A 23,014-nucleotide genomic window follows, 5' to 3' on the forward strand; every position below is an offset into this window, starting at 1 on the left:
ATATATATATTTTTTTTTACTCTACAATTTTTTTTGCTGAAAATGCCGTTTTGGCCTTTTCGAAATTTATTTATAATGTCATTGACAAGGGCAAATTTACTGTTGCAGTATTTTTAGATATTTCGAGGACTTTTGACAGTGTAAACCATTATATTCCCGTTCGAAAAATCCAAGTCAGCTGGTATTCTAAGCCATATATTAAATTGGTTCATCTCATATTTATCAAATTCATAGTTAAATATTAACTATAATTTGTTAAAATATTATTAGTTAATGTATTGCTTTTATTTTCAGTCCAAAAAAGTTTTCAAAATTTTGAGTCGTTGTCAGTTTCTTTCCTGTACAATTTTTAGAAATATTGATGTACTTCTTTTGTGGCATGATGCTCTTTTCCGTATTATTCTTTTCTTAAACCGTAGTAAAGGCTTAAATGCAATTTAAGAAAAACTACATCCGAAAGTGGACCATGATTTACCGTATTCCTAGCTTTAGGAAAGAAATTTTTCGTAAACATTTTTATTATTTATTATATAGTTCATTTACAGTAGAAATAAAAAATATACCCACACACACGCGTGACATTTAAAAAATCATTATTCAAATTATTAATTAATTTCAAGAGACGATGTGGACTCTTATTTTGACGTTTAGGAGCAGCAATAATATTTTTCACTTTAATTTTGCCACTTCACTGGCAATTTTTTAATTTTGTTTTAATTCACTTTGCCACTTCAATTACGTAAATTTTTTAATTTAAAAAAAAATTTGCTGTGTTTGTGTGTTGACTATGTATGTGCAAGTTTCATTTTTTCCCCCGTATATTTTTTATTTAATGTTTTGTTTATTTTACATTTCTCGTCGTACATTGAGAATTTTGCCTTTTTCGTGTTGTGTGACTTGTTTTCTAATGTTTCTGTGTGTGTTCATTTCGTATTTTTTATTTTTTCCCTTAATTATCGTGTAAGTTTTCGATCGTATGTGCAGGCATCATAGCCTCTGGATGGTAAATATGTTTTCTATAATTAATTTTAAATCTTCCTGTACTTATTTTTAAATTCTTCCTGAAAATGAATAAATTTGAATTTAAATTAGAATAGTGTTGAGAAGTTATCCAAAACTTGCGAAAGAGTTATGGGAGGACATTTAACAAATAGACTACGCTTCTGTTCAGTAATAAAAAAAATCACGGTGTTCTGTGTGTATTTTTAACCAATGGCTTTAGGATTCGTTTCGTTCAGCTGTGTAAGGATCGGCACCCTCTGTAGAACTTCCTCACGTTAGTGTCGTTCCGTGAATGCTGCAGGAATGCTGGAAATTCCGACTGTTCTTTGAGAAAATATGCGTCGTGATCGTGAAAGAAAATGTTACTTTTCCAAACAAATGTATTTATCTGCGCGTGTGATGTGTGTTGTTTTTTTGTTCCCCCCATCGACTTCGGGAGCTTAGTACTGCTCCTCATCCTAAGACCAAACGGGAAGTGCTTCTCCGTTAATAAACGTTCCTAACGCCGTGGAATTTGCTCGGGAAACCCCTGTTGGCGACGATGTTTGTGCGAAGAGGAACTTGCCATTTTTTTTATTTGTGTGTTTGGCATCTTCGCTCTGCCGCATCCGTAGGCGAGCAGCGGTTATGTGTGTATGGGTAGGGTCTGTTTTCCTAGAAGATGTTGATGATGACGAGCGGTCGCTAGGCAACGGCATCTCGGTTCTCGAAAAGTCTCGAGCGCATCTCGGGAGATCTCTAGAGCTGCTTCTATATATCTCTGTTTTTTTTGTATTTTCCATCTCTGCCATGTTTCTGCGCATCACTTCTCGAGACTTGTGTGTTTTTTTCCCAAACATATATTTATTGTATATAGGGATATTATCTTGGTTACGTGATCTCAGACGTTTATAATATCGTTCGTGACCATGCGTCTTTATCTGTTTCCATTGTGGCGTATGAAACTTCAGGAAATACATCATATAGAAATCAAACAGAATTATTATGTATATATTTAAGGGAATAGTTTTTTTTTGTCTATTGAACTGTTTTTGTTCGATCTCCGAAGAGTTGAACATGTATTATGTATCGTAGTAATATGTTGAGTGTATTGTTTGTGACATTGTAATTCGTTAACTCTCTCATAATGGAGGTAAAAAATTCCCATAAATGCCCAAAATGAGGTCATCTTGGACCCCCAGCATATTTTTATAATTCGTATGCCTAAAGAACTCTTAATAATAAAGTAAAAATGGTATTATTAGATGATAAATATTTATAAAAATACATATGTAATTTTTTGATTAATTATAATTAAAAAAATAAACCCACAAGGGTTACACCCAAACAATTAACAAACAAGGTCACCAAAAACACGGAAAGTAAAATAGATTAATGTTCATTTTCCTAAGAGTGCGAATTAATATCTGTTTTTGTATTCATTTCTGAACGATGAAAACATAGATTACAATATGTATTGCCGGTAAATGATGAAAATGACGCAAAAATATCATCTTGATCTCACTCATGAGTGTTTGTCATTTTGGAAAATTGAAAAGATGTGCTCTCATCCCATCAGACAGCACATTAGACTTGGGCGTATGCACGTGCACACGCTCTCTATCTCTCTCTCTCCTGACACAACTCACTCGGTCGTAAATTTTCCATCCCATGACGATAGATCAGAGTTGTGCTTGGTTTGAAAGAAAGAAAAAACAAGAAAAGTCTATATCACTACTAAACCACACATGACATTCATTCCTCTGACGATTTTCTAATGAAATTAATTGGTCCATGCATGTGTGTATCTAGAGTAAAAATGGTCATTTCGAAAAGCGCGCGTTTTGTTTTGGAAAAAACATGTGTTGGTCTCTGAAAGAGCACATGCAATAATCTCCCTGTGAAATTGATAATTTGAAAATGCAATAGGATGAATTTTGTGATGTTTGTTTTCCACCATATGAAATGTTAATGCTGTGAAACGTATTTCGGGAACTTCTACGTTTTTTCGAAGTTGACATTTACAGGACTCCCACTTGTTTTACTTTTCCTACTTTTTTTTACCAAATCTTGTCAATAAAATTCGTGTAATTTTTTTTAAATGGAAAAAGAATCGCATCTAAACATTGCCGAATAATACAAATGTAGTTTACTGCAATTAATCATTTTGCGAAAGCAGAAGTTGTATCGTTTTTTGCAGGTTCTTTGGGGGTGTAATGTATCTGATTCATTAATTTTTCTTTTGCTTAGTTTGAGGGTTCAAAAACTCATTTTGTGTCAATGTTTTGAGTAATCATTAAAAACTTAAAATAGAAAAAAATTATTTTACTACTTCATGGTCTTGGACATGGTAATTGTACAATAACTAACATTCATCCTTCAAAATTATGGTGCACATTTTGTGTATAAGTGAAACAACAGTTTGTATAACAAAGCAGTTAGACACATAGGCCTATTTTAGGTTTGGTGATTCTGATGCTGCCCAATAGCGTTCAATTGTCTTCTGTATGTTTAGGACATGCAGAGGCATAAACAATGTTTACAAAGCTCTTTGCCAAAAACGATGACTCTGGCATCGAACAGTAAAATGCAGAAAAATTCTTTTATAAAAGGGATGGATAGCGTAGCTATTCAGTTCACTTTGATTTATTTATATTGCACCTTTTGTGTGTGTGTGTAATTTACAAATTGTGCTTTTGAAAGTCGTCTCGAAAGAGTGTCATTCTTAAAAAACTTACATGTTTTCATAATTTGCTGTGCATCGAGGAAAAGAGTTGATAGATTGGACTTTGGAAGACGTCTCGAAGAAAAAGAATGCAATATATATATTGTGAGGAGAGACAGAAAAGAATTATCTATGGTTACTAGTACACTGTTTTTGACTCAAAATTGATTTTTTTTGAAATGGTGCTATGAAAAAAATAATCATGAATAAATTTTTGAGTCCCCCCATAAGGCTATGATTATGTTGTCTTAGGGTAGTACCGCATCCCCTTATCTTACTTTTTCTAATTTTTTGAGCAAGGGCCCTGTATTTATTTTCATATTTCTAGAAATATCTATTTGAAAACTCTTTTTGTTTTAATCATGCCTTTGAAAGGAAAATCAAAATAGAATGTGAGGGCGTGAGAGAAGCAGTTTTTTCTATAATTTCTCTAAATCATCCACGAACCAATGAAATAGCTAATAGCTAGGTTATGTGTAATGTAACAAAAATTTTTACTTGACTCTGATGTAGAGGTTCTTGACTTATCAGTCGCTGCCCAAGTTTGGATCGCAGGTGGGCATCCGAAATGGGTCATACAAATCCTTACGGCCAGGGATTCAGGTACTATGGGTCACACCCCAGACTTGATTCGCTCGGGCTTCCGTGATAGGTGGTTCAAATCCACTTACAGCCAGGAATTCTTGAACTACTGCTATTAAACCACACATGCACCTCGTCCATATTCCCCCTATGGAGCCTCTAACAAATTGGTACATGTTGGAATGTTCGTGTTCTGAACCTAAAGTGAAGTTTGTTTCTGTATAATGATTGTTATAGAACTGCCATTTATTTTTCAAACCATCAGTGAAGTGTAATGATTGAATCTTTGTACAGGGTTCATAAACTATGGCAGGGGCGTAGCCAGAAATTTCGTTCGGGGGGGGGACCCAAAGTGACAGAACAATGGATTTGGCCATCTTTTTCCCTTTTTTCGGTCATTTTCTCACATTTCGGGGGGGGGCCCAGACCCCCAAGTCCCCCCCCCTGGCTACGCCCTTGAACTATGGTCACGACGTAAATTCAATTCGTCGGGGGCTTCCGAGATGGGGTGCACACATGTTCGTGGAACCAGGGATTATTGGGATATGCGCCACGGCACAAATTTAATTCCAAAGGCTTCCGTGGTGGGTCGTACAATTCACTTAGTCAGGAATTCTTGAACTATGGGTCGTGACATGAATTCGATTCGCACGGACTTCCGGGATGGGCCATACAAATCCATTTACAGCCATGAATTCTTGAGCTATGGATCCCGACCCAAACTCGATTTGCAGGGGGTTTTTCCGAGAAGGGTCGTACAGATTCACTTACAACCAGGAATTCAAGAGCATCATGGGTCACGAACCAAACTTGATTCGCAGGATCTTCCTAGATGAGTCGTACAAATCCATTATAGGTCTTGTTATAATTGCGCTTATTGTGTCACTAGTTTCACTGATTTAGAAAAACAGTCCGATGGGTCGCGAAGCTAATTTTTTTTTTATTTTGGTTCATGGTGAAAAAATGTCAAGAACCCCTGCTCCAAAGTGAATGAAATTGGTTGTTCTTCCGGTGAATATAATGTGGTATGAATTCATGGAGAAGTTCCATGAAAGAGGGGAAACAAACGCTTCCTACTCCACTTCCATTGTCCGTTTTGACAATATTCTGATCAGTTAATTGATCTTCGGAATTAAAGTGGAAAAGAAATTATCAAGTTTGAATTATGATCTTATAATAGTATCGTTGAGAAAATTAAAAATAATTCTGAAAGATTTGAGTTACATTGAAAAGAAAAGGGAGGGGAAAAATGCTCGCCAAAAGATACTTTAGAAAATTGAAAAGAATAAGAAAAGGTTAACGGCGAATGATTTCCCCGGTCGGTTTTCAGAAAAGGGGAAAAAAATTGCTGAAGGAGGGGAAAAAATTCCCAAAAATGAATGAAAGTAATGTTTTCTTCCCGGAGAAAATCTTGGAAATTAATTTTCTTCCTCCCTCTTTTCATGTAAAGTTTTTTGAAATAATCTTCGGTGAAGTTTTCTTATTTTTAAATCTCTGCCGCTGAGGTGTCGCTGGATTTAAAACTTTTGGGGTAAGCGTGTTTGCGTGAAAAGAAAGAGGAAAAAACTTCGTACATGCCATGTAATTTTCTATAGAGGTCGCTGTTTTTCTTTTTCCCTCTTTTTTTAGTTCTTGGTTTTGTACTGCTGAAAGCTCAAATCTTCTGTGTTTTGAAATGATTCCTGCTTCATTCATTACTTGATTTGTTTTTTCATCGATTGCATGCATACTTATTTTTTAATAATTTTTTAAGGCAGCGTTACAGATATTGTATACAGGGTGAAAACTGAAGTCTGTTTCAGCTCTAATAAGTCAAGAATCGTTGATTATAGAAACACGTTTTTATTTAGAAATAAAGTAGACTCTCGACTCTCCGCACTGTCCGGCCTAGTTAAATAACAATAATTCTCCGTGATAAAATGAGGAATAATGTACTTTGCCAAGGCGTTCCAAATATTATCAATTTGTGTCAATGAACAGTAAAATAAATGTAAATAATTTTTATAAGGATTAAGTCTATATTAGTATTTTGTTTATTTTAAAAGTTTAGGTATTCATAATATTGTACAGTTTAAATGATTTTATATCCCCTGCAATTAAGTTAGACATTATCAAATTTATCTTAAAATGTATAATCTCAAATTTTATATTGTCTCAAATTTCCTTAAAATGTGTACACAATACTGGGGACATCCTCTTTCGTATCTGGAATTTCCTTTTTTCTGGTAATAAATGTTTAAAACGTACGCCCATAGACGTAATCTAGGGGGGGGGGGGGACCGAAAGCCGAGATTGTAGTGTAATTTTTGCAGTGAAAAACAACAAACAAAAAAAATGACCTCCTCAAGAAAATCCTGCTTACGCTATTGTACAGTACGTAACAAACATTTACGGCATAAAGCACTGGCGGCCTGTACTAAGAATAGATGTCTGTATCGGTGGGGGTCGGAAGTGAGCATTTATAGAACTCCGGCCTATCCGTCTTTTTTGTTTTTCCTGCCTGCCCTTCTACCACATTAGGCCGGATAGTAGAGTCTGCTGTAGTATTCAAATAGCGTGCGCATTTTAGATGTCATTTATTTCATTAGGTGCCATATATCTATCGAGCCTAAAGATTTATTTTTTTCAATTAGAAAGTTGTTGCCATGTCTGTTAAGCCCAAATGTATATTTGAAGTAAATTTGAACAAAAATTTTATAAATAAAATCACTCACTGGGCTTTTTTGGACTTTCTTTTCGCGGGAAGTTCTTTGTAGGAATGTCTCAAAATCATGGGCTCCCAGGCAAAAAAGATGTTCTGAGGGACGTTTACATAGCTGGAAATAACGGCTTATACAGGGGGTCCTGAAAATCCTAATATGGCCTTTATCTCGTCAACCGTAGAGGTATGGTTTCAATTAAAACAAAAAAATGCTCAGAATGTGTTCCGTAATCATTCTGTACCACAAAATAAATTAAATTTTAATACGGTCTCTCGTCCTTTACCTTCTAATAAGGAAGTTGTGTCCTGTCCCTTCTGAGCCCAAAAAAAAAGTTTTTAACTGCTGTATTCGCTTCTTTAATTCGATTAATTCTCAGTATTCGATATTTGGATTCAAAACTCGGAGAAAAGATGGAAAGAACAGCATAAATAAGGAAAAGGAGCGTTGTCCGTTAGTTTATGCTGTTCTTCCCAACTTTTCTCCGATTTTTCGAATTCAAATATCTCAGCGAATATTGCAGTTAAAAATATGGGATTTTTCTTTAGGCTCAGAACAGACACGGCAACACTTTCTTATTGGAAGTTAGAGGAGGGGGAGGGCCGTATAAAAATTTAAATTTTGTTTCTCGGTACATGTACGTCTCCTAGTGAAATAAATGACACATCTAAAATAGGTATGCTATTTGCATGCTTTTTCTAACTGTAAGTATGATTCTATCACCAACGGTTCACGAGTTATTCGAATTGAAACGGACTTAGGCCGTTGGTCATTGGTTCCAAGTACCGAGCACGAAGCCATTATCTTCTCCATATATTGCCGCCTTCATGAGGAAGAGTTCTAACGGACTTGAGTTTTCACTTTGTTTATGCTTGTATATGATAGGGAGAGGCACCAGACGAACTTGAATGTGATTGCAGCATGGGCTAATGAATGGAGCATGATCTTTAAGCCCGTTTACATGGGAAATAAAATATCCCAAAAAGTTACTGGTAACGGATTTTGCTACAACCCGTGTTTACATGACGTTTAGTTTATACCGGTATCCCCGCCTTCTTTCCAGAAGTCGTCACTGGTCACGTGGTGTGAACGCAAGTGGTTAGCTCAAGGTGGCCGACAAAGGAGGTAACAGTGGTTTTCGCAGCACAAGGGATTATGGGAGAGGATGTCCGAGTCATACCCAGCATTATTACGCAAAAAGATGGGCCTCTTTTGACAGATCTCCGTCCCTCTTTTTTTTCCATGAGGAAAAAAGAGTTGCCACACAGGTAATAATCACCAAAGCAACCCCTCCCCCCCCCCCAATCGTACACATGTAAACGGGGCTTTAGTGCTGATAAATGCATGGTCGCTCATTTTGGTTCGAACAACCCACGTTTCACTTACGTGTTGAAAGGTATTATTATCCCGGATGCAACTAGGGTCACCGATTTGGGAATTCTCATTGATGAGTCTAGCCACTCATCAATGGATTTTTGAAAATTGTTCAGCGATGGTCAAAAAAGCAAGTAGAATGCTAAGTTTCATTCTCAAAAAGGTCTCTTCGGCTTCTCCTAAAGTGATTCTTCTACTTTTTAGTTCGTCCCGGACTGGAGTGTCCTGTAATGTTTTGGAGACCATACCTACCGAGGGACGTAGACTTGGTTTAAGGGGTGCAGAGAAGAGCTACGCGTGCTCTTGTTGGCACACAAGGCTTGAGCTATGAAGAAAGACTTGATTTCTTTAATATATTTACATTAAAGTAACCCAGGTGTAGGGGAGTATATTATAGAAGAAGTTATCGTTTAAAATTTTCAACGGGATGGATATAATTGACCATGAGTTATTAATACGCTGTTAATCAACTGCTTCGACAGGAGGACACCAGTATCGTTCAGTAAGGGACAATTCCAGATTTTGGTATCGCAGGGAGTTTTTATCTAATAGGGTTGTCACTAAATGGAATAGCTTACCTTCGAAGGTCGTGAATTCTAACACAATCGACACGTTTAAAAAAGAGTACGATAAACATGTAATACATCGAGAAGCTATCCGTACTTAGAATTAAGACAACCATAATTTTTTTTATGGGCTGTGTATTGTATATTATTAATTATTAGTTTTTCTTTCGTGATATATTCTTTTATATTGGGTTGCTATATTTCGGTTCCATTTGACATCACTATTCTTATGGGCCTCTTTTTTCAGCCACCTCGTTGGGAAATTCGCCTGTTGTAGCCTTTTTGTTTGTATTTGTATTTAATGGTAAAAATATAGTTTGGACCATTGAGTTTTATGAAAAGAGTTGATTTTTTATATGTATAGGCGCGATGATACATTTGAATAGTATGTAATATCTGTGGTCTTACATTTATTTATTTCCACAGGTAATTCGATATTAAAATCGTAGATGTCTCTGGATGTAATTCCGATGGCTGACACAGATTATCTGTCGCTATTGATGGTACTTACTGACGTTCTCGAGTACAAGGAGAAGACACGTGGAGCCGTGGCTCGCTGCCGTTTCATTCTCATCTGAGTCGGGTCATCCGGGTCATGGAATATTGCGAAGATGAATTGAGAATCAACAATAGCTGCCTGAAACCTGCCGTGAGCGACGACATCCACCGTTCAGTGAAAAAGGAGAATTTCGAGGTGAATGATTGCAGTGATTCGAGAAACCCCGACGACGACGAGTCACCACCCGACGAAAACTTCGTTTCTTCCAGAAGGACATTACCAGGTTTCGATGCTTTCATAATGCCAACCGAACTCTACATTAGTTTCAATTCCGACCCAGGCAAAAAGAAGTTTGACATGTTGTCCAAGAAAGACAGGCTGGAGTTCCTTCCGCACGGTCACCACTCGACCCCGGCCAGTCCCGAAGAGCTGGAGAGGACTAAAGCCAAACAATCGAAGGACCTGTCTTCTCTGCACAGTCCCATTACAGACAAGAAGATCTTCAGCTATGGCGGATTCGTCCGCACCTCGAAGAGCGAAGATCATCTTCAGAAGTCATCCCTGACCACAGTCAACATCGACATCGAAGAGGAAATGGCCTCGTCACTGGACACACTCCTGGACACAAAGCCCGACGACGACAGCGATGATGACAGTGGCGGTGATGACATCGAGGATCTCGCGAGCTATACCATAGGAATGAATTGCGAAGGGAGGACTGTTGACGAGTCTTCGGCTAGAGCCCAATCCCCGGTGTGTTCCCCGACGAACGGCAACGAAATGTCTCCCAGCTCCAGTGAGACCTCCTCGCCTTCAAAGATCAGTGTCAAATACACGGATATTCCGGAATCGAGACAGCTCTCGGCTCGGCAACACAGTGATTCTTCAGGATCAGAGATTATACCTTCAGAGTCGTCACCCACCATCAGGAAGGACGAGAGTGAATGCAGCGAGGGAGAATGCACCAGCGAGCAGATATCGGCAATCAGCAGCCTCGAGGGCAGTGTCGGCCGTTCGTGTCCCGACGATTCTGCCGGCGAGTCGCCGGCTGGAAGTCTCTCTCCGGGTGCCGAATTGCAGTTGGACGATGATTGGTTGATGAGCGACGTTCTCGCGAAAGACCCCGCGAAAACGGACGTTACAACGACGGAGACGAGTACTGCTACCACAGCTCAGGTATCACCGACGAAATCCAAGAACAACAGCAGCAGACAAACTGTACCCTCCGTGGCAGTGTGCTCCCTGCCCGTGGAGGTCATCAGCGATTCTCCAGACTGGCTACTAACTACGCAGCAACCACATCAGCAGGATCGCACCCCGTCTCTGAGCAGTTCCCTATCCGTGCCCAGAGCGGAGGTCGCCAACAACGACAGCGAGAGAAGAGAACAGAGCGCGGAGAGCCCGACGTCGCCTTGTTCGGAGGACACGTTTGCGGACGTGTCCTACCACGAGTTGACTGAGAGCTACGACGAAGACTCTTTCGCCGAACCCGAGGACGATGCGATAGCGGCGGCAAGAAATAACAATCCGTCGCCGACAGACTCCACCACGGACGACGAATCCGACATCGAGAGCTTGCACAGTTTTCACTACAGTCCAAAAGCTGTGGACTTGCCTTCTGCTTCGAGACTCGCCAAACGGCTTTATAATCTTGACGGCTTCAAGAAGACTGATGTCTCAAGACACTTATCAAAAAAGTAAGTACTTTAATATCTTTTGATTGGTCTCACTGCACCGATTCAATTTCAAAGCATATCATCTACATCCCACGAGCCCTGTATGCCTTGTACCCAGTTGGGTATTTACGGGGGGGGGGGTCGGCTTTAGGGGGTTATACCCCGGGGCGGAAAGTTGAGAGGGGCCAAGAAAATTAGTAAAATGAGAAAAAAGCAACAAAATTTGTATATCTCTAAATAAATCCACCTCTGCCGAGACAGTAAGGGACTATGTTAGTGAGTGACCAAAAGAGTCGCCCAGATCGTGTGCAGGAATGTGAGTTGCCAAAAAAGTGTGCAAGCATGTGAGTGGCCAAAAAAGTGTGAGAGCATGTGAGTGCCCAAAACGTCGAGCAAGCACCGTTTTGGTGTCTCAAGTTCTCCTTCCGCTGTCCTCTCACCCCTCAAGAATAACATTGCATAATTGATTTATGATTTTTGTTGGTTTAATTGATTTATCATTTATGTTATGTGTTCAAGAAGTGCTGCCTCGAAGTCCTCAAATCCGGAAGCAACAATCGGGTAGGTTGTTTTGCCTTTATGTATTATCCCATCAATACGCTAAAACAAAACAAAATTCTGTCAAACTTCATTATGAAGTCGAAAAATACCGAAAACATTTTGCACCAAACAAATTTTATATTTACCTACAAAACATTGAATTGATTATGTGTAACGTGGCGCTCATCAATGAGAATTCCCAAATCGGTCACCCTAGTTGCATCCGGGATAGTGACAGTAAGTTCAACTAGTAAGAGAAACGTGGGTTGTTCGAGCCAAAATGAGTGACCATGCACTTGTCAATGCTAAACTTCATGCTCCACTCATTTGAGCATGCTCCAATCTTGTTCGTCTAGGAGAGAATCCCTATCGCTTTGATTCCCAACTACACCCCCCCCCCCATCTTCACATCATCTGCGAACTTGCTAACAGTTACATCGATACCCTGATCAAGTTTATTGATAAAAAATGAAAAAGTATGGGGCCCAGGACACTTCCTGGAGGAAATCCACTATTCAATCAGAGATTTCCCCATTGCCATAACCCGTTGTGATCTATCTGTCAACCACGATTCTATCAAATACAGCAATTTTTTTTTTTTTTTTTTGCCCCAATCTTAATCTCGTGTAAACGCTTCACGAGTTTACCATGTTGGACCCGATCGAATGCCTTCTGTAAATCAAGGTAAACAACTACTACATTTTTGCCCTTACCTAAAGCCTTAGTCATAGAAGCAAGGAGATTAGTTACACATGACTTCCCCCTTCCTGAACCCATGCTGATTATCCGACAATACACTATTCTCGTCTATCCACTTCACCAACTGCCTTTTGATAATAATTTCCAAAATTTTCGAGAGGGAGCTCATCAAATTCACTGTACGATAATTGGACACAGCTTCTCTACTACCCTTTTTAAATATCGGAACATTAACAAGCTCCCAATCCCTTGGGACGATACCCTAAGCAACACTACTCCTGTAAATCTGCGCGACTGGCCCCAACAATTCATTAGCACATTTCCTGTGTACCCTAGGATAGATATCATCTGGTCCTGGTGCTGTGCTCGCACATAAAATTTTTTAGAAGATTTAGGACCTCTACACAACTTCCTCAACGATATTCAAGCTCTTTTCTTTTCAAGATAAAGGTTACGCACGCTCTCCTTGAACCATATCGGTCACGATGTACAAACACACTTTTTTGAACAAAGGAAATAACGTCGCGCAAAACAGAGGGCAGTTTCGTACTAAATTCTTCCCATTGACTTACCATCCCGACTGATTCCAACCGGTCTCAGAAAACTTCCACTAACCTTTCTCTCAAAACATCAAAGTTAGTTCTCCAAAAAAAAGGAACCAGTCTTTTGTTATCAACCTTACCCGAAGAAAAGTTAGCCAAAAAACTGACAACACAATGATCACTGGGAGAAAACCGATCCCCCATCGAAACATGTTCAACAGGATCCTTGGAACTAGCGAGAACTAAATCCAAAATAGCAGTACCCCCTAGTGGCTTCTGATACTTGCTAGTACAAAAATCTGTCGAGCACCAACTTAAAAAAGTCCCTTTCATATTTATCTCTAGCTGAATGATTTTTCCAATCTATACCCGGGTAATTGAAATCCCCTAGTATTACAACCCTCTTATGCTTACAACATGTAGGAAATTTCATCATGAAGTTTGGCAATGTAGTTTGGATCCCTATTCAGTGGATTGTAACAAACCCCAATAATAAGTTTATGACGTCTTTTTTTTCAAGCTCAACCCAAATAGTTTCAATGTCACTTCTTTGCACATTACACTCTCTAGCATTCAAACATGATTTGACGTATATCAACACTTCATCCCCCCCTTCCTATCCGATCTATTTCTTTAAAAATGTATCGTATCCTGAAATGTGTAAGAAAGATTCATCCCCATTGTTTGCCCAAAATTCTGTAATGGCTATAAGATCAGTCCCTCCACAGCTATTATAGTTTCTAAAAGATCTTTCTTATTATCCAAGCTCCTAGCATTTATTATCAAACATTTTAATTTGCCCTGTGATTTAATGTCAATCGAAAAGCCATCCAAGTCAGAGGTGGGTAATTCCCCTTCAATACTGTTGTTATTATCATTTACTAACCCACATTCCCTTCTACGAGGTCTGGTAATAAAAAAACCTGACCTAAGCCTATCATAAACCTCCCAGACCCCTTCCTATTCAGATGAATCCCATCCCAACGAAGCCACCTATCAGTAAATGCGGGGAGCTCCAAGAACGCGACCCCAAGTGAGGAGCAAATGTCCTTCAGGCCTAAATTGAATTGGCAAATCCTACTCCTATACCCCCTACTACCCTTTGGCAGTACTGGAATCACTGCCTCATCTGAACCCCCCTCCCTAGCTAATAATAGTAAATCCTGGTACTCTGACAGAGGCGAATCCTTGTGTTCGCCTCTGTGCAGCTATGCATTATTAATTTTTCTCTATGTAAGTTTTAAATGAAATTAACAATAGAAAATCACAAATAAATTTCTTCATGGAAAAATTCATATATCTTCAATGCAAAATGAATGTCATGTGCTACAAAACAGCTTCTTCTAACTAATTATAGCATAAGTTGTTATAATTCTACAATCAACCAAAAAATCCAATGCATGTTTCAGAAATACTGAACCTCCTAACAACGTTAACCTCCCAATAATGGCCGCATTTGCTTGGTCCAGTTAAATTCTGTTGTTGGGAGGTTTCACTGTACTTTTAATATGCACACTGTATACAAACTGGGTTTTTTTCCCATCGAGTTTATTTGTAAATGTATGGTTACCAGAGTTCTGAAATGAAGACAGGTGCATCTTTGGCAATGTCATTCACCTATGTTAACAACAGCTGGTGCCATTATACTGCCAAAGACTTACATTAGTTTTTCCTTTAAATTATACAGTAGAGAATCAATTATCTGGATGCCAATCAACCAAAACATTGGTTGACCAAAACATTGGTTGACCAAAAGCGTTCCAGTCTGCAGATTCACTGCCTTGAATGAAGACGGTTATGAAGTGGTTAGAACATCAGAAGAATGTGATGTTGTCCAATTGCTGTCTTTAAAACGTTTGCGAGATTTAGCGGCAAAAAAATGAGCCTCGGCTCTGAAGCAAAAGAAAATTTGGGATTTTTTTCCTAAAGTGTAGACCTACTTTAATTGCCATTTTTAACTTGCCAAACTGGGCTAGTCAGTTCTGTGTGTTATTTGTAAGACGTGATACAGAATATATACAGTTTTGTGTTTAATATCGCTGTTTCTTTGTTTCATATTGCTCCTATGACACTAGTAAAAACATTTCCGTGAATGATCAGTTATATGCGAAAAACCAGTTATCCTAACATCCCCAATTGTTTCAGATAATCAATGCTCACTGTATTCATAATATTTATGAAATATTGTCAAATTTCCCACTGAAATGTTTTAATGGATCAAATAAAAAATTACTGAACATCGGTTATGTCCCCCCCCTCCCTAACTGCTGAATGTGTATATTTATGGTCTTTTTCTTGTATTTTGCAGCAACGAGTTCAGCAAGGCTGTAGCCGAAGAGTACCTGAAATTTTTTGATTTCACTGAAAACAGCCTTGATGTGGCTCTTCGAAAATTTCTATCACAGTTCTGCCTTATTGGAGAGACCCAAGAGCGTGAGAGGGTATTAGTTCATTTCTCGAAGCATTACCTCGACTGCAACCCTGGAACTTTCAGGTCACAAGGTGAGTTCATTCTCATTACGTTAATAATTTCGATGTTTAAGTGTGTGAAAGCATATTTTGTAGACAGAGATAATTTTTCTCAGCCCACAATACAAAGAAAGAGCCTTCCTCTCTAGATATATTATGTTGAGGTGAGAACTCTGGAAAGGACATGAAAGAAAAGTATGACTCATTGTAGTAGAGATTTTGCAGCCTCCCTTAACTTCAGCAAATGGCTCCCCAGGTAGTGACATTAGAGAAGCATGATCATTTTTCTCAGTCCATGTGTGTATGCGCATTATGGAAAGAAATGTTGTCTCTCCTGGTGTATTTGTTGATACGCTCATCCCAAATTGCAAGAGAACTAAGGTTTGATTTCTGGCAGAGACAGCAAACTTTTTCTAAGTTCATTCCAGCATAACATCCAGAAAAGTCTCTTTCCTTGAAGTATATTAGCCAATATTGCAATACAGTTGGTTTCACTTAATCAGATAAACGGATACCCCACATAAATGGATAAAATCCTGCGGCTCCTAAATTTCTCCCATAGAGACAATGTTAGTACAAGTTCCCCGCTTAATTGAATATTACATTTCATATGTCAACAATAATACACATCAATCCCTATACAAATAATGTTGCTTTTATTGAATGAATATTTGGAATTAATGGAAAATATGCCGCTAGCTTAAGATATAAATACATTTGAGAGTAGGTTCTGGCCTCCAAGTATTCAAGTTGCCTTTAATACGTACATTTATTTTATTTTTGTTCTCTGTTGAGCCAATAGAGGGTGCTAACTTCTCTAATGAAAAGTAGGTATTGTGGTCATTGTAATTATAAATACAATTTTCATTAAATTTTTTAAGTGTCTGATTTATTTGAGAAGTTTTATTAATATTGATCCTTCATCAGTATTCAATGTACAAATTCAACCAATGGTGTAAGATGGCAGTAAAATTGTTCCCCACATAATCGGATATCATTTGTTGGAATTGGTGATGTCCGATTAAGTGAGGCCGACTGTATAGCTAATTAAAACCTGAATTTTTATGAATGCATGTTTTTGAATAGCATCATATATTTTTTTCTGTCTATCCAATAAATTAATGAAAAGGATTTTAGTGCAGCCATTTAATGATACTTAATGATTTAATATACTATAAAACTATCTAATACCCAGAGTTCTTCAAGTGTCATTGTATTGAGAGTCACTTGTTCATGGAAACTTAAATGTGGTTTTTTTATGTTTTCTTTCAACAGATGCTGTCCATACATTAACATGTGCCCTTATGCTTTTAAACTCTGACCTACATAGTGAGGTAATGTGCCTTTTTCTTGTAATTTATTGATTAACCCCTTCCCAGCTCATGCCAAGCTGAGCTCTAGCATGCTTGATTAATCATTTCGGCCTTTTCCCAACTATAGCTTGGGCATAGAGAAATTTGACATATGGTAATAGTGCATAATAGCCATGCATAACAACAATTTAAATGCCAAATTACTATATATAACGGAGTTAATTACAGTCAAACCTCTCTTTCTCAAAAACTCTACTTCTCGAAAAATGAAAAAATCTTTGCATTTACTGTACTAAACCAATGCATTTTTACCTCTCAGTCTTGAAGTATTTTTCGAAAAACTCTTTATCTCTCAAAGGCTAAGCCCTATGATAGTGAAAAGAAAACACTGGAATTCCTTTTCTTTTAAACAAATCTGACTTTTTTCCGGTGGTGAAAGAAACTGATGAGAAAGAATTCATATTACAGCCTATTTTGTTCATGGATCTCGTCAATTACAGGCGAATACTATGATTGACAGGGGGAGGATGCCATGTGGATGGCTTGTTCAGCATGGCAAATAGTCAGCCAACAAACAATTCAGAGTTACTTCAAGAAAGCTGTGGGTTTGGAACCAATTATCTGAGTGATGAATGATCAGATCTGATGGTTCACTCAAATTTCAAAATTAGTTAGGGGCATTACTGAAACACACTTCAAGCTAGAAATTTTGTTTTTCGATTTTGTAGAAATGGGCCAAGTTCACCACGAACTTACAGCACCTTGACTGAAACTGAAATTATTGGTGAATGTATGGTGGACTCGGATTACAAAAATACATTAGAGGATGATTCAGAGGAACTAGAAAAAGTAACAGTGAAAACTGCCAAACATTCTGCAAAAATGCAGCGTCATTGTTTATGAAAATGGGAGAGAAGATAGGGCCCAAGATATTTGCATCACTTGCTAATACAGATGAGATTGTGAAGACTGAAAGAGCAAAAAATATGCATCATTCTAAGCTTACAGATTATTTTGAATTCACCTGTACATGAATAAGGTATGTAAATAAAATTGAATTGAACAAAAAACAAATTGAACATATTTTAGTGTATTTGCATACAGTGTGATTGAGCACTGATTATTTAATCAACAATTTCGTTACTATGTAGTAAAATATAGTACACCATTTTTTAGTTTTTACCAATCAAATTTTTTTGCCATTTTTGACGTGTTTTTCCTTTCATACCAAAAAAACTATCGAAAACTCTGTCTCTTGAATTTTTTTCCATCCTGTCAGTTTCAAGATAGAGAGGTTTGACTATATTTTGTAAAATTTGATATGTAAGGGCATGTTATTTTGCATGTATATTCATAGATAAATTTCAAAATTTGAGGAAAAACAATTTTTTTCTTTGTTTTTTTTTCATGATTAATTTATGGAACATTGGTGAAAAATTGGTAACACCTGTACATGATAATTTTCTGTAGTATCCTTATGATACAGTTTCACATTAAAAAATAAAATCACAGCATTTGCCTGTTTTTTTAGCATATCTGTGGGAAATTTCTAATGCTTCTGGTAGGCAGAAAACACTTTTAAAATAGACAGGTTTATCACATTGATAACATTTATGTTCAGGTTCAGAGATTTTTTTTTTTGGCAAACAGTTGCAATGTAGGCACAACATAATATCCATCAGATGAACTGAATTCTCTTTGAAGTGACTGAAAGACACTCAGGCTCTATCACACAGGGTGATTTAAAGCACATTGCCCCATGGGAACTGGAGTGCCTCCGGAGATTTATTGAATGTTAAAATTACATCGCCGGCCATAACTGGCAGCAAATACTAATTTTTATACATGGGCAGGTGCAGTCGTGCACATACATCGCCAGTGAGTTACAGCTAATATAATCAAATGAAAGTAAAATGTGTTAAATAAAACCAATCACACGTGTATAAAATCATCAGTAAATCAATAAAAATCTGGAATAAATCAATAAAAATTGGCCTTTGAAGTGACCATGTGGACTTGAATATTCAGCTGTTCTTTCATTATCAGTATCTGTTATACAGTTGGTGCTCCTTCTAACGACCCTATGCTATAGCGGCAATTCTATTACAATGTATGGTAAGATAAGTTCTGAATATTTTCATATAACGATCCAACTATATGGAGAGATTTGTCCAGTCAAAATTTGGATCCATCTGCCAGAGTATTCTCAAAATTTTTCAGGTGCAGAAAACCAACCCTTCACTAAATATAGGGCATTCACAACCTCGCAGAACATGAAGCAACTCTTTTATAATCTCCTACCCCGTGTGTGCAAATAAAATTTAAAAAATATCGAGAAACCGTAGATGCATGCAGAGCTTTTCACACAGGTAGGAGGATATTCTGCCTTACAAAAAATAAGGAACATTTTTACGAAAACCAGGATCCTATGAAAAGATCTGGACAAACCCTGATATATTTTCTTTTTGATATAATGAGCACCAGATATAACTTACATTTTTGGCGAAATGTTAGGGGTTGTTATAATGAATGCCGACTGTATAGGATTTTAAAAAAATGTATAAATTTATTATGGTACAAATTCAAACAAAAATGATCTTCTGTTTATGGAACTTTGGCATTTTCACAGTAATAATAATATTAATGAAATTTCTAGATGACAATAATAAGCATTAAAAAGAAATTCTGAATTTTTTTTAAATAAATTCAAAATAAATTGAGGCTGGAAGGGGTTAAAAAATTTATGGACAGCAACAACGTCAAACTGAGACACAACTTTTATCCGTAAAGTCATGCTATGTATTCGATAGTTTTGTGAAGTCTGGAGTGAAAAAAAAAAAGTTAACATGAAATTGTTAAAGACACTATTTCACATATTTTGGTTTTTTTTATATATTGCTTTGGACGTATGCAGTAGCACCGCATTTCGTTTGTTTGTTTTTTTGTGATGTTTTGTACATGCTATTTGATTCTATTAATTTCTAGTCTACACCATTTTAAATAAGTCAAATGAGATGAAAGCATTTTTGTGATTTGTTTCAAAGTTTTACTGTGTTTCATTCTCTTATACATAAGTGAGTTAAATGTAATCTTATTATTTATGGTCATACTTTTCTATTTCATTCATATCGTGGATTAGTACTCCTACTCTTATATTTTAGATAAGTATGTGCGCAAAAAATAATTCTATACGCTTTATGTATGTTTAAATATAAGGGTTTCTCATTTTTCAGATTTCTTGTCGTAAAATGGTCTGTGGAGAGTTCATTGAAAATTTGTCCGACTTGAATGACGGAGAAAATTTTCCCAGAGATGTTCTTAAATCACTGTATCATTCCATTAAAACCCAACCACTAGAATGGGCTACGTATGTAGAATAATTTGTTTTTCAGCATTTTTACCTTGAGTTTTTAAACTTTTGTTTTTTTATCTTGGTTTTTGTGCTGGAAAATAAGTTCATATTTCTGTATGTGATCTTATGCAGTGTTCTTTGATACAGAAAAATCACATTTTTGTGTTTACAAAAAATATGAAATTTGTAAATTTCTACTGTAGAAAGTCTTTTTACTAGAATCATTTGTGTAAATGAGGAAAAGTACTGGCCCCCTAGAACTGATCCCTGTGGTACCTTTTACTTCCAAAAATATAGTAATTTTTTCATTTAGTTTAACTGCTGGATAGATTTTATATTAATGTTTCAATCCATTTTAATATATTTATATATTAAAATGGATTAAAATTAACATACTTATATTGCTCAATGGTGGTGGGGGGGGGGGAATATGGTTATTATGAAAAAAAGAATGATGTTCCTGCATGTTTTTATTTTCAAACCCTTAGAAACAAGTATATTCATAACAGCCATGATCTTCACAAGAGTGGGGCTGACAGGGCTTCAGCTCAGGGGCATGGGACGTCTCATCATTTTGTTTTTTCACACACTAAGTGCACTACAGAGGGGACCTGTGAAAAAAAATCTGGCTAAGGGCCCTGTTCCAGGAGGTGGGAGCCATTATATCCGTTAATATTTGTTTTTAAACTGGAAATAGGGTGTTTTAAAGATTAGTGAGAACGCATTTTTTCTACAATTTTTTTTTTTCGATGATTCACTGGATTTTCTTCTTTTTTTTGTAAATATTTCAATGGGGGTTTTTGTATGTGTTGTGAGCAGTACTAGTCTTCATTTTAACTATCATAAAGGAAAATTAAATGTATAAAAAAAATTCGAGGCAATTAATCATTCAAATTAATCAACCAATACATGGTTAGTTAGCATAATAACCAAAAATATATATCATCTGGGTCTCTTTCCCTATTTTTTACAGGGAGCATCATGCATATTCATGTATAATATTAATATTCTTATACAAGTAAGCATACACAAAATGTTTTACACATTCATAGAGTTTTATCTGAAAAATTTTATGTATTTCTAAAACAACTTTTACTTTCCGTGAATGTTTTTTTGTAGTTGTTTCTCTCTCTCTTTCTTTCACCCCTATCTTCTAAAGACTGAAACATTACGTTTCTTTTAGTAGAAGAAGGTGGATTTCGTATCCTGATATGAAGAGTAGTTTATTTCAACCATTATCTAGCTCATGGAGAACGTTAGCATTTGGTTCTATACCCCAAAGGTGTAAAACCTTTTATTAACATTGAAGTTTTACTATAATAATGATAATTTTTAATTTTATTCCCTCGTCCTTGAATTTTGTGTTTTATATTTCCCTCTTAGTAATTTGTTTTTAATATGCATTTGCTGTTTGATTTAGTTTCTTTGATTTTTTTTTTTTTTCTTTTTGTATTAGTTGTGAATGATCTTTTGCTTTCATAGATTTTTTTTCTGGTATTTTGCATCCTTTCTCCCTTTTTTTTATTCACCTGATGTTTGACTCTTATCATGGTTTTCTTTTTCCTTCACCTTTTTGAGAGTATTCATATCACACTGCACAAAGGCATTATTGCAAGAGCTATGCTGACAATTTTATTTTTAAAAAAAACCACTTAAAACTTAACTAGAAACATATTTCCCATTTTATTTTATATAATTTATGTTTAAAATACCTTTTTTATATGTCCATATCTTTTTTTTTTTTTGGATATTAGAAAAGCTATTCGGGTGAATTCTATTGTCCCAAATAAAATAGCGAAAGAAAACTTTTTGCAAATATATTCCCATATCTTGTACCCTTACTCAAATGATTGGTTTTTTTTTCCATATTCAAAAATATCTCCTTTTGATGGAATACAAACTTTATAAAGAGCAAGTTTTTTCTGGCATGGTGACATTGATCTTATGCCTCATAAGATATGACTTGATACTCGACACTTGACTAGGGTGGCCAGATGTCCCGGTTTTTCACTAATTAATGCACTGCCCCAAAAAAAATGCTTTATGGACGCCTGTATATCCTGATTTTTTTTCTTTGTGCAATCAAAGATCTGATCAAATCAATTTTTTTTTAATATGTAATGAAAACATTAAACATAAAATGAATTAACATTAACAAAGTGATGAAAACATTTTATTTTAACATTTAAATTTACCCATATTTTTTTGTAGTTTCAAATTGAGAGGGCTGTGTCATTAGCATGGCCGCTAGTTTGAATGGAATTTGTATCTTGCACAACATTATAGTACAGAACAGCCAGTTTGGTGCTCAAACTTAGGCCACGCATAACTAGACGCTGGGACTGATTAAAAAATAATCTCAGGGTTCTTCGGGGGGCAAATTATTTTCACTTACTTTTTTACATTATTTAGATTATGAAAACATTTCCATGGTTGTCCTGCATTCACCTTGTTTTATTACATAAAATTATTTTTTAATTAATATGTTGTTGTAATACTTGTTATACATTTCAAATCAACACTTCAATTTATAATCTACTCATTTACAATCGTTCTTCACATGAGATAATAAATTAAAAAATCTTTATCTATATTAAAATAATTTTATATATAGATACATTGAAACAATGTTTCTATTATATTTTAAATTTGGGATTCAACTGTGTAAATCATTATAACCACAGACTTTATTGGCAATAGGTAGTCTTAACCATTGCCTTAAAATTTGACACTGTAATGCCGTCTGAAAAAGTTTTCTCAAGTTGCTCTATTTTTTATCAGGATTTGTCTCATTTTCTCAGTCACATGATCTGGCCACCCTATAATTGACTATATGTTGTCCGTTAACTTCCAAAAAAGATACTGGGAAAGTCTAACTGACCTCTGAGTTTTCAACATTGCCATAAAAATATTCTGGTTCCAGCATTACTGATGCATGTCAAATTTAAGACACAAAAGAGATAGACACAGTATAGAACTTTCATAGTGCAATTTCAC

General features: G+C 36.4%; 1 protein-coding gene across 5 annotated transcripts in view; it reads left to right on the plus strand.

Annotated features, from left to right (window-relative positions):
• The window catches only part of LOC149088219 (uncharacterized), a 144,229-nt gene that overhangs the window by 98,702 nt on the left and 22,513 nt on the right, over positions 1 to 23,014 (plus strand). For 3 of the 5 annotated variants that reach the window (XM_089245571.1, XM_089245572.1, XM_089245573.1), the window contains 5 exons: positions 9,354 to 11,123; positions 15,192 to 15,385; positions 16,628 to 16,686; positions 19,899 to 20,032; positions 21,201 to 21,299. In XM_089245571.1, coding sequence (XP_089101697.1) covers positions 9,523 to 11,123; positions 15,192 to 15,385; positions 16,628 to 16,686; positions 19,899 to 20,032; positions 21,201 to 21,299 — 2,087 coding nt within the window. In that variant the 5' untranslated portion in view covers positions 9,354 to 9,522. The remainder of the gene's footprint in view (positions 1 to 9,353; positions 11,124 to 15,191; positions 15,386 to 16,627; positions 16,687 to 19,898; positions 20,033 to 21,200; positions 21,300 to 23,014) is intronic. The other 2 variants (XM_089245574.1, XM_089245575.1) reach the window with 2 other exon arrangements.

The sequence above is a fragment of the Pholcus phalangioides genome, unplaced genomic scaffold, assembly GCF_987345545.1.
Source record: "Pholcus phalangioides strain wild (caught in Gottingen) unplaced genomic scaffold, Ppha-v1.0 ptg000003l_1, whole genome shotgun sequence".
Lineage (NCBI taxonomy): Eukaryota > Metazoa > Arthropoda > Arachnida > Araneae > Pholcidae > Pholcus > Pholcus phalangioides.